The sequence below is a fragment of the Didymella exigua genome (assembly GCF_010094145.1).
Source record: "Didymella exigua CBS 183.55 unplaced genomic scaffold M421scaffold_6, whole genome shotgun sequence".
In the NCBI taxonomy this organism is placed as follows: Eukaryota; Fungi; Ascomycota; class Dothideomycetes; order Pleosporales; family Didymellaceae; genus Didymella; species Didymella exigua.
Window position 1 is genome coordinate 159,544 of NW_022984780.1, and position 13,928 is coordinate 173,471.

Below are 13,928 nucleotides of genomic sequence, written 5' to 3' on the forward strand. Positions count from 1 at the left end.
GAAAGGCTGAGCAGATATTAGCTGTCGTGAAGGTGCGATCAAAGGCTGCCTTAAAGGCTGGCAGGAATTCAAGCTTGGTGATGTGGTTGATGTGGTGGCGGATCAGAGCCTCAATCTCACGGCTGTACGCGCGCTTCAACGGCGAGAAGCAGCCAACGTCAAGCGGCTGCAGCAGATGAGATGAGTGAGGCGGCATACAGAGCGTGAAGATATTGTTCTCCTTGCAAAGCTCTTGAAATTCAAGAGAGTGGTGGCTCTCATGGCCATCAAGGACAAGCAGGCGACGCGCACCCACGCTACGAGTCTTCGTGTGAGCGTCGAAGTGCTTCAGCCACTCAACTCCAAGCTCGTTGTTCGTCCAGCCGTTGTCGCTGACTGCGATCGCCCAGTCGCGTGGGATCTCTGCCTCCTCGTACCAGGCAGACAAGTGGTATTGGCCAGCAAAGATGAGGAAGGGTGGGATTGTCCAGCCAGCAGCGTTGATCGCAGCGATAACTGTCACCCACTCGCGATTGCCAGGCTGAACAGCCTTTGGCCTGCCTCTCCTCTCTGACCCTGTCACAACAAGCTGAGTCGTGATCTTGCCCATCATAAAGCCAGCCTCGTCAAAGTTGTAGACGTCATCATCACAGATCCCCCACTTCGCCTTTGTCTCCTCTACAAGCTCAAACCAGCTGCTGATTAAGGCAGGATCCTCACACAAGGCTCTCTGCCTATCGTACGCTCGATTGAAACGCGTTGTAAGCTTGTCTGATCGCTTAACAAAGTTGCGTGGCCAGTGGACGCCGACGTGACCAACACCGCGCGCAGCCAGCAGCTTATTAGCCATATCACGCACTGCTGCGTACGTAGGCGCAAAACCACGTTGATCCAGATCAAGTATATAGACTACAATTACCTCCTCTTCTAGCTCAGTAAGCTTCTTTAAGTTGGGTTGGCAATCGCGTCGTGCAGGCTTGCCAGCGCGTCGGTCGCGCATTGTCATACGAGGGACATTATAGACTACAGCAGCGCGGCTTTCAGACCTGATTTGCTGGGCTTCGATAGAATTAATAGCAAGCTGAATATCAGCTTCATTTAAAGGCGCTTGAGAAGCGTAGCGTGGAGCCATTGCACGTTGAGATGGAAGAGGTGATCAAGGTTGGTGGGGCTGACGACTCGCTTGTATTGACGACTCGCTTATAAAACACGTTATTGTTGCGGTGCAAGTCGGTCCGACAGGCCTTGGTCGTCATCTCTGTTGACTACCTTGGACTAGCACGTCTCAGGGCATGTATATATGGTCGCCTCCTAGCTAGCGAGCAACTTAGCGCAGTTTCCATCGACTATACAGCGGCTACGTCTGCAGCAACACATATTGCTAGTCTGTGTGGCATTTCTGGCGTCAACAGCAGCATTTTTGTGTGAAAGTGATACGCGAATCCCGTGCTGCTGAAGACGCTCCACATCCTGGATACAGCCTCGCACGAGTGAAAATACTATCAGATCAACACGAGTACCGTTGATTTTCCAAGTTTGAACAAGGTCGCGAATATAAGTTGACAATGCGGTGATAAGATCGGCTTCTGTGTCCAGGTCCGATAGCATGGCTTCTTTATGGTGTGCGAGTCGTATGAGTACTGAATTTCTGCTTCGGAGACCATGGCGGTGTTATCAGAACGTGGTGCGGCAGTAGTGTCTGGAGCGAATAAATTTGGTGTGCAGATGAGAAGGTTCTTGTGATACTAGCGGCGCTGCGAAATTGATGTACGTTTTACCAGAATTGGATGCCTCTTCACTGCTTGCCTAATTTACCCTGCGTTGTAAGGGCTGCTCCCGTGGTTTATAACGCAGGGTGAATTTCTGGGCTCGGGCACAGCACCAAGTATGAGAACTACAATCACTGATCAGGTTTTGAACCGTACACTGAAATTCATGGCAGCACGGGTGCACTATTCTTTGCGATTATGCCAATCCCGGATGTTTCTGCATTGTGAAAGTCGATAGCCCCAGTTACAATGCCAGGCCTGCGCTGAATAGAGTATACTGGCAATTCTGGAGAGAAGACGCTCGAGCAAGCCTTTGACGCAGGGCCAGAAGATGACGGATACCGCCTGCTAGCCGAGAGCCCTGTGATTTATATTGATGACCTTGGCAACGATCTACGGCCACAACCTTCTATCTATAACGGGCTGTGTGAGGATCTCTACCCACATCTTCCGACGATGACAGGTGGGGAGTATGATGCAATGTATCCGGACTTTGAGTACGGTTATGACGAGGATGAGTATGAGCCGGTACCGCTCGACGACATTGAGGTGGAAGCATTTGGTCCACGCATCGACATTGGTCAGTTCACGCGAACAATAGAGCCCGATGCAGATGACTTCTATATAATTTGTCAGGAGGTGATTATTCTAGGTGAGTCGTATCCGCAACGCTGCGTTGTCCCTGTGACATGCTCAGACACTTTTCACGCCGAGTGCCTGGAAGCTTGGGTCAATAGCTCAGCGAAGATCTGCAACACATGCCCGCACTACAAAGCACAAATGATAAAGTACCAGCGACCACTTTGGGTGGTCGAAATGGCGGACGAGGACTCGGTCATGTGGAGATAGGTGTAGCAGCGGGTTGGGATTGCTTGGTATTGATTTAGATCTTGATGTTCAAAGTTCGCGAGGAATACTGTGAAGGTGCACGTAAGCGAAATAGGAATTGTGACCAATGAGTAATCTTGACAAGTTCAATCTAGAATGAGGGCTAATTACTCCCAATTGCTTGGCGCATTAGAGCAAAATCATGCTGTCGTCAATATGTGAGGCGTGCAGTAGTGACACAAAAACTTTTTCCTTATCACTTGAGTCTCTGCGAGGGTTTCCAATGATAGGCGACTGCGACACCGAGAGTCTCTGGGCTGGCATTGGCGAAGTCACGTTCCCTTTGTTCTTACATCCCGCACTGGGTGGCAATTGAACCATCTCTGTGATTCTAGTTGGTTGTGCATCGGAAGAAGTCGAGCGCCTTAGGATCGGTCGAACAATTATGTTCGCTTGTTTCGGTGGTAACGAGGTCGTACGCGACAGCGGTGCTCTCGCAACTAGGAAAGAGGATGGAAGATAGCTGCCCCAGGAGGAAGAGCTCTGCTCGTTGAGATCTGAGAATGACGCCAGTGTCAACTCGTCAATGACTGGCGAAAACGTGACACGCTTTGGTAGGCGCGATGGTGACGCGCGAGAAGAGGTGCCGGGCGCGACGTGAGGTTCCGACGTCTTCGAGACTTTCGGCATGGGTGGATTAGGCGGAGGACTGTCGGGCAAGACAATCCCGAGTGCGCTGAGATTCTGAGACGGCCGAAGTCGGTCATTGCCTCCTAGAGCAGGTGCGGCGTGCGAGCGCGACTCTTTACAGGTGCGTACCCCAATTGCGCGTGACCTAGAGGAGTCTGTATTCGACTGGCGTGCGGCTAAAGCATACCGGTCATAGTGCTCTTCATCGTCTGGTATCATGGCATAACCATTACAATTGACCAAACTTGGAGATGGCCACCAATCGAAATATCCTTGCTGTTGCTTCCCACCCTTAGCATGTTGACTGTATGACCAAAGTTCATCAGGTACTGGCAGTGGCGCAGAGGTAATGAATCTTCCAGGCGGAGGCGAGAATGCTTTGGAGCTTGTGCTGTCCGACGTCGGTGGTGTGTTTGGGGCGGATTGAGTCAACACCCACTCGAAAGAATCTAGGCGTCTATGAGAAACCGAGACCTGTGCCAGCTTGTCGTACACGCCTTCGTTCAAATGCGCAGTTTCAGGCATCATTGGACGGGAGGGGAGGCATTGTGCGTCTGGCTTTGACCGATCAGAAGGCTTGTATGCAGAAGATTTGGAAGGGCCAAATGAGAACAAAGGCAGACAAGACATGGTGGAGGTTCAGAATGCAATCGTGAGCCAAGATGGGTTCTCCAGAATTGTGAGTCTTTTTATAACGACAATCATCGCAGTTGCAAAGAGCAACAGAGATATACTTCTCAAGATCTTGGGGCGCACTCCGGACAGACATGGTTGCACACCGCTGGGTGCACATGTGAAACACCAACACAGCCGTGTGAAGACTGTATGCATACTTTTGTATGGACTCTTGGCCTTCTTTATCGTTCTTGGTAGCTTTGCAAACGTTTGAATGGGGCTGACTACACACTGTTCTTTCTGATGTCATCGCCGAACTCCGCGCGCTAGGGACTAATCAGGCAATTGTAGGTGAAGCTCGGTGATGAAAGCATGGTTCCGCAGAGCTGCTTCACCATGACGCAGAATGAAGCATGGTACAATACCAAGGTAATCTTGGACCAGCATCGATGTAGACTGAGAAGGTTCGATGGCAGGACGCATGGAAGGAAGCACCTTCTTTTGTCCAGCTATAAATTACCTGAGCGAGAATTCTTTGTCAGCACCGCACATGCAGATGCGCTTCGTCCAGAAATGGTATCTCAACAGTACACGATGTTGAAGATGCATGAGTGCACCTTCTCTGATGGTCGTAGAATGTGTCAGATCCTATGCTGCGACCTTATCGAGGAACACTGTCAGCAAGTACCGGTAGCGAGCGTAGGATCTGCATGTACCTAGCAGCCCGCCCGATGGCTTCACGCACATGACTCGTATTGCACCAAAAAGGCGCAAGGCGGATCGAAGATGAGCTGCTGTATCTTTATAAACGCCTACACGCTCCCGCATCCACAAATCATCCCCTGCAGTGATCGAGAAGAGGAGGACGAAGAGGGGTCGATCACAAGCCTCCCCGCTGTCAGCTAAGAGACCGAACATCGCAATCAACGATTCTGTGCCTCGACAGATCACAGGTCCAAGGACCATACAGACCATCAAGATGGCCGTCATACCAGACCCCTCCCTGATTCCCAATCCGCTCAGACCCTTTGACACACCCCGCCTCGCCTTGCGCGCGGTCCAACAACCGGAAGATCTCGCCCTCTTCACCGCAATGGGTGACGACCATACAGGCTTCATGAACAGCAGCTTCAATAACACCTCGCTTCAGTCCCTCAGCGGCACGAAAAAATTCTTGAAGTTCCTCGCCGAAGATACGCTGCTCGGTACAACGATCTGGCTTAAAGACACGCCGAGATCGAAAAAGCAGGAAGACATGGCCAACAACGGCCCGCCGGGTGGCGAGCTGAAGAGCTAGTGGGGCACAGCGATTGGGGAGATCCATTTGAGCAAGCTGCCGGCGAACGCTATACATCACAGGTCGACGGAGATTGGAATTGACATCCTGCCATGGTTCCAAGGCAAAGGGTATGGGCGTGAGGCCATCGAGTGGGCGCTGTACTATGCGTTTCGCCGTGCGGGGCTGCATAGAGTGAAGATCACGGCTTTCGAATGGAACACAGGTGCGCTGAGATTTTATGAGAAAGTGGGGTTCAAGGTCGAGGGGAGGGAGAGGGAGGCGCTCTGGCACGAAGGACGGTTCTGGGATCAGGTCGTGTTGGGCATGTTGGAGGGAGAGTGGCGGGCGATGCAAATGGAGAAGCATAAGGAGGGCAGTCTGGGTGAGGATTGGAGGATTAGTCGGGCCATCAGGATTGAAACTAGTCCATAGTATGTGTTGTTTCCAGTATGGGCTTACAGCACAGTCCTACCCTCCACAACCGTCTCTGCCACTGGATATGGTACATTTCTGGGAAAGCCTTGCCCGGTAAGTGGATCTCTGCTTTGCTGCTCACTTTACACAAAATAGATAAGGAAAGTCACATGTGCATACAAAGGCAAATGTGTCCAAAAACCATGGTCGATTTGGCATTCACTTACAGTACGTTCCACAAAAACTTCAGAAACCCTGGATGTCTATAGCTTGCCTCATGTAAAAACCTCCTGCAACCCGTCCAGCCCAGCACCTCGTCCCGTGATCGCCATAGACCCGTTCCCTCGCTTCGCCGCAGCGTCATAAAGCGATTGGATCGTACTGCTCCACAATCCCTTGTCCATACGATTGATCCTTCGATCATACGACATTAACCCGTTGACTTCACCTTCCACATCGGTGGTCTGCGTCCACACACCGCCTGAGCATGCGTACCGCTCAATCTGCTCCCGAAGCTGGACGATGTTCTGGATGCATCGGTAGTTCCACTCCTCGGTGGTGTTTGTCAACTCGTACGCTGTCTGCCTGGCAAGGTCGTCGAACCATGCATGCTCAAACGGCAGCTGCTGTCCAACGCCGCCAAACTCGCCCTGCAGGCCGATACGGCTAGGGTCGTACGCCGAGTTGTAGCCAGAGGGACCAGAGCCCTGCACTGACCAGAAGGGCGAGCCACACTGCGGTGTCGAATAATGGTGGTTGTCGTCGAAGTCACCGGCTGTGTGATCAGTCCAGCCACTCACTGCATTGACTAGACGCGTTGGATCGAGAGAGCGTACAAGGTCTGTGAGTGGGAACTCTGGAAATGGGGGCTTGGTAGCCTGGCCCCACTCTTCGTTGTAGATGGTCCACGCGAAGATGCTCGTGTAGCTCTTCAGCTGCTCGACAAGAAGGCCAAGTTGCCTATTGAACTCTGCCTGCGCGTCAGGGCCTTCGAGTCGAACGGAGCCGCACGAATTGTTCGGATCTGGCAGGTCTGGGCGCAGAGAGGGCATGTCCTGGATGACCAGGAAACCCAGCTCATCGGCAGCCTTGTAGTACAGGGCCGGCTCGACCTTGATGTGCTTACGAATGGCATTGAAGCCAACCTCCTTGAGCTTCTCCAAGTCGTAGCGCATGGCCTCTACCGTCGGAGGGGTGTATATCCCATCGGGCCAGAAGCCTTGATCGAGCGGGCTCCAAAAAAACTCGAACCTGCCGTTAAGGAGCGGTCTCTCAACACCGTCAATCACTCCCCTTGAGATGGTCCTAAAGCCCGAGTAAGATGAGATCGAGTCGCTTCCATGCGTGACGGTGATGTTGTAGAGTGTTGGTGAGTCAGGGGTCCAAAGATCTGGGGATCTAACTTTGAAGATGCAGGGGCTGCCGCTGATACATAAAGCTGTGGCCTTCGCTATGTCTGATCCAAGCTCATGTACAGTGATCTCATAAGTGCTGAAACTATTCGTGCTACTGTGCACTGTCACGTTCACTACGAGAGGTTAGCTACCAATCCCATGTTGGCACAATTACACATACCGTTGCCGTCTGCGCCAGCAGCGAGATCCAGCTTTGTGATGTACACAGCAGGAGTTGACTCCAGCCACACAGTCTGCCAGATTCCGGTACAGGGCGTGTACCAGATCATGCCCCCGCGGGTCAGAGTCTGCTTGCCGATGGGGATCTGATACCTTCCGGTATCTGTCGGGTCGAAAACATGCACCAGTCTGTGAATCAAATGTCAGCGTGGAAATTGCAGCGCCACGCGGGCGACTCACAGCTCGTTCGTGCCATTCATCGAGAGGTAGTCGGTCACATCGAAGGTAAATTCGAAGTAGCCGCCTCTGTGGAAGCCTACTCTTTTGCCGTTGACGAAGACTGTCGCTTCATAGTCAACAGCTCCAAAGTTAATCAACACACGATTTCCAGTCGGCCAATCTGATGGAACGTCGAATGATGTCTGGAACCAGCTGTATAGGTGTCCTCTCTCCATGATTCCTACCGCTGGTCAGGGTCCCGTTCTCGGTAGACGTAGCACACAGGCGTACCAGACAATGCGCTCTCGAGACATGACGGGATCAACACTGAACGCTCAAGGATCTGCCCTGTGGGCGGAAACTCGACTTGCCCAGCTGTCACGCTCCTCCAGCGCCATACCCCATTCAGGTTCTTCCATTGCGCGCGCTCGACTCTGGGCCGGGGATGCTCGGGCCACGGATTTGTCCCGACATCTGCGGTCCAGGGCGTATCGAGAGGTCCTGTCTGCAGCTGGTACCCGGTACTGTTGCCTTGGCGTGGTAAGATGGCACTTGCAACAATTGAAGCCGAAGCCAATATCGTCGAGAAAGCTCTGAGGGCGCGCATTGTGGTGTTGGTTCGACCGGTGCAGAGGCCTCCGCTTTCACGGAGTGAGTGAGGGCTCTTCCAAGTATTTATGGTACTTTATCTGCATACTTATGACAACATCAAGCCCCTGGTACCTGTAGTGGTTGCATGCCGGCAGCTTGGCCTGGGTTAGCGGCGGGACCAAACGGGGTGACTGCATGCCTTTGTCGATCACGACAGTCCCGATATTTTCAAGAAAGAGTTTAGAAGCGGCATTTCTATACTCGGATGTCGCTGGCGGCTGACGTCTCGCGCGCGAGGTACCTGCAGACGACTGCGCTCACCCACTCATCGCAACAGCCACCCGCAGTTTAATCCAGGTCATCCTGTCAGAATGAGAGAAGTGAGGTGGCTGGCATCGTGATGCAGCAACGTTGGTGGGGTCAGATGAGGGCGCCGAATGAGCAGCGGCCAAGGCGCCGATCTGGTGGAAGTTTGGGGCCCCCCGCACGCGCCGGCTTGAAAGCCCTTGCTTGAACGAACATCGTCGACCTCGTGAGTAGGCAAGCTGCATTGGCATGCATTGGTCTTGAATCGCGGCATGACGCAGTACCGATGGATTGAAGTGGTGTCTCTGATGTGTCTTGACGTCGTCCTCACAATGTTCTGTGGTGTGACGCGTGCGCTGGCGTTGAGGATTCGTTCTGGAATCTCAACGGCCGTTCTTGACAGACTCGCGTGCAAGGAAACTCGAGAGCTTACTCGCACTCTGATCAGGGTTACCCGCAAACTCTTCAACAGGCACATGCAGTCAAAATCAAGGTTTCCAAGGTTGGCGTTCAATGCGGTAATGAGCTTCCTGCATACGGAAGGACAACACAAAATCATATTACTATAGCCATGCATTCTGTGATATAGCAGGCTGGCCTTCTACCAAGCCGGTGCTCAGGCACGTATGTAGGAGCAGGAGCTTGGGTATATAGTTCAGCGCTTGCTCGTGCTCTGTTCTCTGTTGCATCTGTCGCTCACCCGAGAGCTTCCTGTTCCATCTTCAATCACGCGGCTGTCGACGACGGCGCGCCAAGCCTGTCGTTCGTTTCGATAGCGTGGGTATGCGGCTTCCCTCCAGCATGGCTGGATGTGACGTGGCATCAGCACTTTGAGGAAGCTCCTGCTGCAACGCTGGCGGCCTGACTTCTCATCCTCAACGCTCATTCAAGGATCATGGTAGGTGATTGCAGCGAAAGCGTTACTTATCATACATTGCTTGCGGTTTGGCTCGTTATCCATGGAACCTCAGGGCATGCGGAAGAATGGCCCTTTCCAAGACTTCTTCTGAACAGAGCTCAGTCTTGATGGGCTCGAAGCTCGCTCCGCAGATCGCGGGGAGCTTGGCACACTTATTGGCGTGGGCAGGGCTGTTCGACCACTGACCAAAGGAGGCAGGTGTGGCGTAGGGTTGTACGAGGTAGGTAGTGGGGGCTCGACCGTGCGAATCGAAGCGCTGTCGTCCTCGGAGATCCCAGCCAGAGTCATACGTTCCGAGTAAGAGTTGACGATGGAGTTCATACGGGTCATCGAAGACGTGGACAGTCGAATGGTATCTGCGTCGGATGCCGAGCTGATCGTCGACATCGTCCGTAGCGAAGTCACACTGGAGGCTCGATCGGAGCCAGAAGTGGACGACCCAGCGCGCCCAAAGTCATGATTGTGCGCGCCACAGTGGATGTCTGGAATGGTAGTGTGAGCGCTCAAGATCTCCACAAGCTTGTCGCGGACATTGCGAGCATTGGGCCGAGCGTTTGGCGTCGTGTTGAGCATACTCCTGACCAGCGTCAGAATGTGTGGAATGGCACGGAACGCATCGTCGTCATGCTCGCACGACGCCTTCTCGAGCACAGTCATCCAGCTCTCAATCTTTTCCAAGTTGGCGTGGAAAGAAGAGTCTGTGCGGCTCTTGCTACCACCGGTGTTCGTCCTTTGCTTTGATGTACGATGCTTGACGAACTCGTGGGGCTTCTTCTTCAACATAAAGCTGATGATCTCCAAGAAGACGCAACCCAATGAGAAGATATCCGCCTTTTCTGTCTCATGCACTCGGGATCGCGGTTTTGCCTTCGGTTTCGTCCTCCGGAAGCCAAAGTTGAACCCGCTGAAGTCGTTGGTAGGAGCTTTCGAGAGCTTTCGCCCCAAGGATCCGCCGCTACTCGATGATTCGTTCGAGCTTTTGCTCGCAACGGAGGCATGCCGAGTGCTTGCTACGACGGGAGATGGCGCTGGAGCACTTGGATCGAACGATGCAGGCATGACTTGCGTTTCAGGTGCGCTGTAGATGTATGCGTCCGTCACGTCTGGCCTCTTGTCCCGCTGAAACGTCTCCAGGCAGCCAATATCACTGAATGCGATTGTGTTGCTCTCATCAATGACGATATTAGACGGCCGTATCGTGGAGTGGCAGAATCCATTCTGGTGCATTGTCGCAATCGCGTCTACTAAGCAGTGCATCCAGTTCAGGACGAGCCATCTCCTCTCCGGCTTGGGTAGCTTCCTGTACTGTGCTGGATCCCGGTGGTCAATGAAGGATCGAAGGGTGTGTTGTCCCACAAAGTTCGTCACAACGTAACCGGTCCCTTTCGCCGTGTACGAGGCCCAGACTGGCGCAATGTGTTCGTGCTCAACCATTCGAGCGCTCTCAACATCCATGATAAAGGTCGACTCGAATGCCGTCGGCGACTCGCCGTTTCCCAAAGCGAACTTTCTCCGAACATAGACCTCCTTTGGCCTCTTCGGCAGGTGCACACGCGACCAGTTTTGAAGGCTGGCTGCAGGCGGCAGGCCCATGACATACTCCAGAGGCACTTCTTCATTCGGTGCGTAGTCTATGTGTACACCGTTTTGAAGTTCCCGGAGCAGAAATGTAAACTGCGTGGAGTAGAAGCGCGCACTGGCATGTGCGTCGCGTCTGTTCGAGAGCGCCAGTTGTTCGATGTCGTCCATCTCAAGCGGCAGGTCATTATCGTCCCATGACCGATCGACCACGGCGAAAATGCCATCCGCTTCTCCAATCTCGGCCAGTACGAGGAACAACCGGCGCGCCTTTTCTATAATCCATTCGATGTATGTGTCGTCTGATAGGTCGCCGAAGCCCACGGGCTGTGTCAGGCGCTCACGTTCTCGTGGCTGCAGTCGCGAAGCCACGAAGTCTTGTGTGACCTTTTCGTTTATTCTCTCGTCGGTCCACCAAATTTGTTGCAGCGCAGCGTGAGGTGTGACAAGCGAATGGCCTGCATAGCCATATATCAGGGCATTTAGCGTTGTCGTTTGCTCATTGACCACGTTCGTTAGCGTCCTCGCACTCATGGTGTGGTGCGGCAACAGTGCCGAGGTCCAAGTGTCAATGTCTTGAAGGTGAATCCTTGGTAAAGAACCCTGTTCGCGAGGAAACTGGTAATTGTCGCACGCTGCTGTTCATTGCTGGGAGTGCGAGAGGAGGTGTGAGGGTTGAGATGGCACGAGAGGTCACTTGTTAAACTTGAGGAGGTAAGACAGCGCCTTCAGGCGTCGGCGGGGCCAGCTCCGTATTCGTCGGCCACTTATTTAATTGTTGTACAGTTTCCCATCTGCCCTGCGGGACGACTCTGCTTGGGGCAAGCGGCATGGCACGAGTGTATGGCTGTTCGCTTGCGCCGGCTCATAACCAATCACCGGGACTCTGGTTCTAGGCTCGCAGGCATGGCGCGCGGCGTTGGAGGGCCCTTTACCCCGTGCAGTGGCTGTTGGCCCCGAAAACGGCCTGCCATGTGAGGGTGGGGCCAGGGTCGTCCGCGTCGCAGCGATGATAAGACTTTGCGCGTGTTGTGCAGTGGAGACGAATTTTCGTTGACCTTGCCAATCACATCTGCGCTGTGTCCTGTGGCGAGGCGTCTCGATCCCGCGGGGCCACCTGTTGGCCTCAATTCTGAGCCGGATGTCTTCAGCCACCAGACTGCGGCTGAAAGACGCGATGTGAATCTTCGAGGCCGAAATGCGACGGGCGAGGCATCCCCATCGACGAGTGTTGGTGTTGGCCAACAATTATTGAAATGCCAAACTGTCTCGAGCAGGCTTCATGCATGTTCGCGCCGTTGCACAAACTCGGAAGCTGAGCATCCTCGCGGGTGGCCGAAGGATTGATAGTTGATGGTCAGGGCCTGACTCTGGCCACGCTTCCGATCTTAGCATTGCGCCGAGCGGAGGCTCTTCACATCCATTTCTGATGAGTGATTGAGATGTGAGACTTTCCGGTCAGTCCCAGCCGATGAGCACAGAACACTCGAGGCTGGACCGCTGGCTCTCACTGCTCGGTCGAATGAAAATAAATTGCGGAGGAATCGCGGCGTCGGCCGATGTTGCGGCACCACACGCTGACGCTCATGCTGCCTCACAGTCACACCCACTGCGCCGGTGGAACGTACCGCGGGCTGTAGGAGCAGCCTGAAGAGGTGAAGCTTGAGCGATAGCGGCACAAACGGCTGCGTAATGCATGGCAGGCGTGGCGATGCATAGACTCTTCACGTCGTCTTAGCCGTGCCACCAGCGCCTCAAAAATGTTAAAATATCGTGTAGTCGTGAGGGCGATACTGGGATGGTCAACAGCTGCAACGTGCAGATCCAGAGGTCGGCGTCGTGTTTGCGCTTTCCATCCATGACGTGCACAGACCCATGCTTGCGTTCGCTGGTCTTCCATCCTACCATCCTACCGGATCAGGCCGTCTGTCGGTCTCAATGAAGCTGGTCAGGACTTCAGGCCCTCCAGTAGTCAGATGTGACATGTGAATGTAACAGGCTGTGGCAATCTCCTAGTGTTTGATACTGCGCCACAATCTTCGTCGAGGCTCATGAGACATCACCAAGTGATCGAACATTTACTGACAACAACGGAGGTCATGAAGACACAGTCTGATAATGATCTCCTGCACGATGCCCCTTTCTACATATCTCACGATGGCCGTAAGAACGTTTTCCTCGGGCTCGCTGTGGTCCGTCGCTAATTTTCAGTGAAGCTCACCCCGGGCCCACCGCCGCAATGCGCCATCTCTGTGGGATGGAAGTACCTATGAAACTCGTTGAGTGCCTTGAGATTCAGTCCATGCTCCCCGACACACGCCGGGGCGAATTGTCGCTGGAGACGATGCTGAAGATCGTGTCTCGATGTTAAAAAAGCTCAGATCTGTCGACAGCTCGTTGTCTTCTGGCTTGGACTGTCATCAGTGACCCACAGTGGGTAGAGATTTTCGACACAGACCGAAAGATCAGCCACTGTCATGCACACCCCAGATCACCTGAAGGCCACCCAAGTTCGAGTTCCTGTATAAGGAGCGCGATCGGAAACGTGGAGCGAAATAGGAAGTAATTTCGATGTAGGGAACGACCGGGAAATGAGGTGTCACAGACATTCAAAGGCGGAAGGGAGCAGTCTATGCAAGGTCGAGTGTACTTTGAGAAGGTTTGGCTCGGGTGAGCGAGTCCACGACAACTGATCAGCAGCTCATAGGCCATGGTCGGTCCTTTTCGACCGACTGCCGAAGGTCTTCGCGTGCAGTGCTGGGATCCTCTACGAGCACAGACCCGTTCAGAGACCCAACTAGTCTGGAGTCCTGGCACTCGTCCAAACATGGAGCTAAGAACATCTCCGTCGTCGTGGTGAAGCTCTAGTGCATTTCCTGATGTAATCACTTCCTATGGCTTGGCCTGGGCCCAGAGTCCAGACACGCTCACCTTTCGAGGACTTCCTCTGCCAGGTCTGGCCATAGGAGTCCTGGCTCATACTTTCATCTCCGCTGTCAAGTGGCAGACGCATGTCAAGATGGAAGACAATAAGTCGCACGCGGCCATGAATATGCCTTTCCAGGTCTGGACAGGTCGTACTGGGCTTCATCGGGACTCACCAGACATCGAAACTCTGCGATCAGACTATCCTGAGAGCTCGAAGTACCTAAAGATCATGGCGTCAA

At 53.5% G+C, this 13,928-nt stretch overlaps 4 protein-coding genes across 4 annotated transcripts; 1 reads left to right on the top strand and 3 right to left on the bottom strand.

Annotated features, from left to right (window-relative positions):
* Window positions 1-2,765: 2,765 nt before the first annotated feature.
* On the bottom strand, window positions 2,766-3,896 carry M421DRAFT_90207 (uncharacterized protein; the record flags this gene model as incomplete). The annotated part of the gene is made up of 1 exon (XM_033597835.1): window positions 2,766-3,896. One exon carries the CDS (start codon window positions 3,894-3,896, stop codon window positions 2,766-2,768), a length of 1,131 nt encoding a protein of 376 aa, XP_033451359.1.
* Window positions 3,897-4,860: 964 nt separating this feature from the next.
* M421DRAFT_99028 (acyl-CoA N-acyltransferase) lies at window positions 4,861-5,857 on the top strand (the record flags this gene model as incomplete). The annotated part of the gene is made up of 3 exons (XM_033598693.1): window positions 4,861-5,086; window positions 5,189-5,542; window positions 5,844-5,857. 3 exons carry the CDS (start codon window positions 4,861-4,863, stop codon window positions 5,855-5,857), a joined length of 594 nt encoding a protein of 197 aa, XP_033451360.1.
* On the bottom strand, window positions 5,850-7,974 carry M421DRAFT_56319 (glycoside hydrolase family 2 protein; the record flags this gene model as incomplete). Its single annotated transcript, XM_033595389.1, has 4 exons — window positions 5,850-7,102; window positions 7,150-7,337; window positions 7,389-7,608; window positions 7,659-7,974. The coding sequence occupies 4 exons, from the start codon at window positions 7,972-7,974 to the stop codon at window positions 5,850-5,852; spliced, it is 1,977 nt and encodes a 658-aa protein (XP_033451361.1).
* A 1,243-nt stretch (window positions 7,975-9,217) lies between these two features.
* On the bottom strand, window positions 9,218-11,295 carry M421DRAFT_99030 (uncharacterized protein; the record flags this gene model as incomplete). The annotated part of the gene is made up of 2 exons (XM_033598694.1): window positions 9,218-9,364; window positions 9,424-11,295. The coding sequence occupies 2 exons, from the start codon at window positions 11,293-11,295 to the stop codon at window positions 9,218-9,220; spliced, it is 2,019 nt and encodes a 672-aa protein (XP_033451362.1).
* Window positions 11,296-13,928: the final 2,633 nt, after the last annotated feature.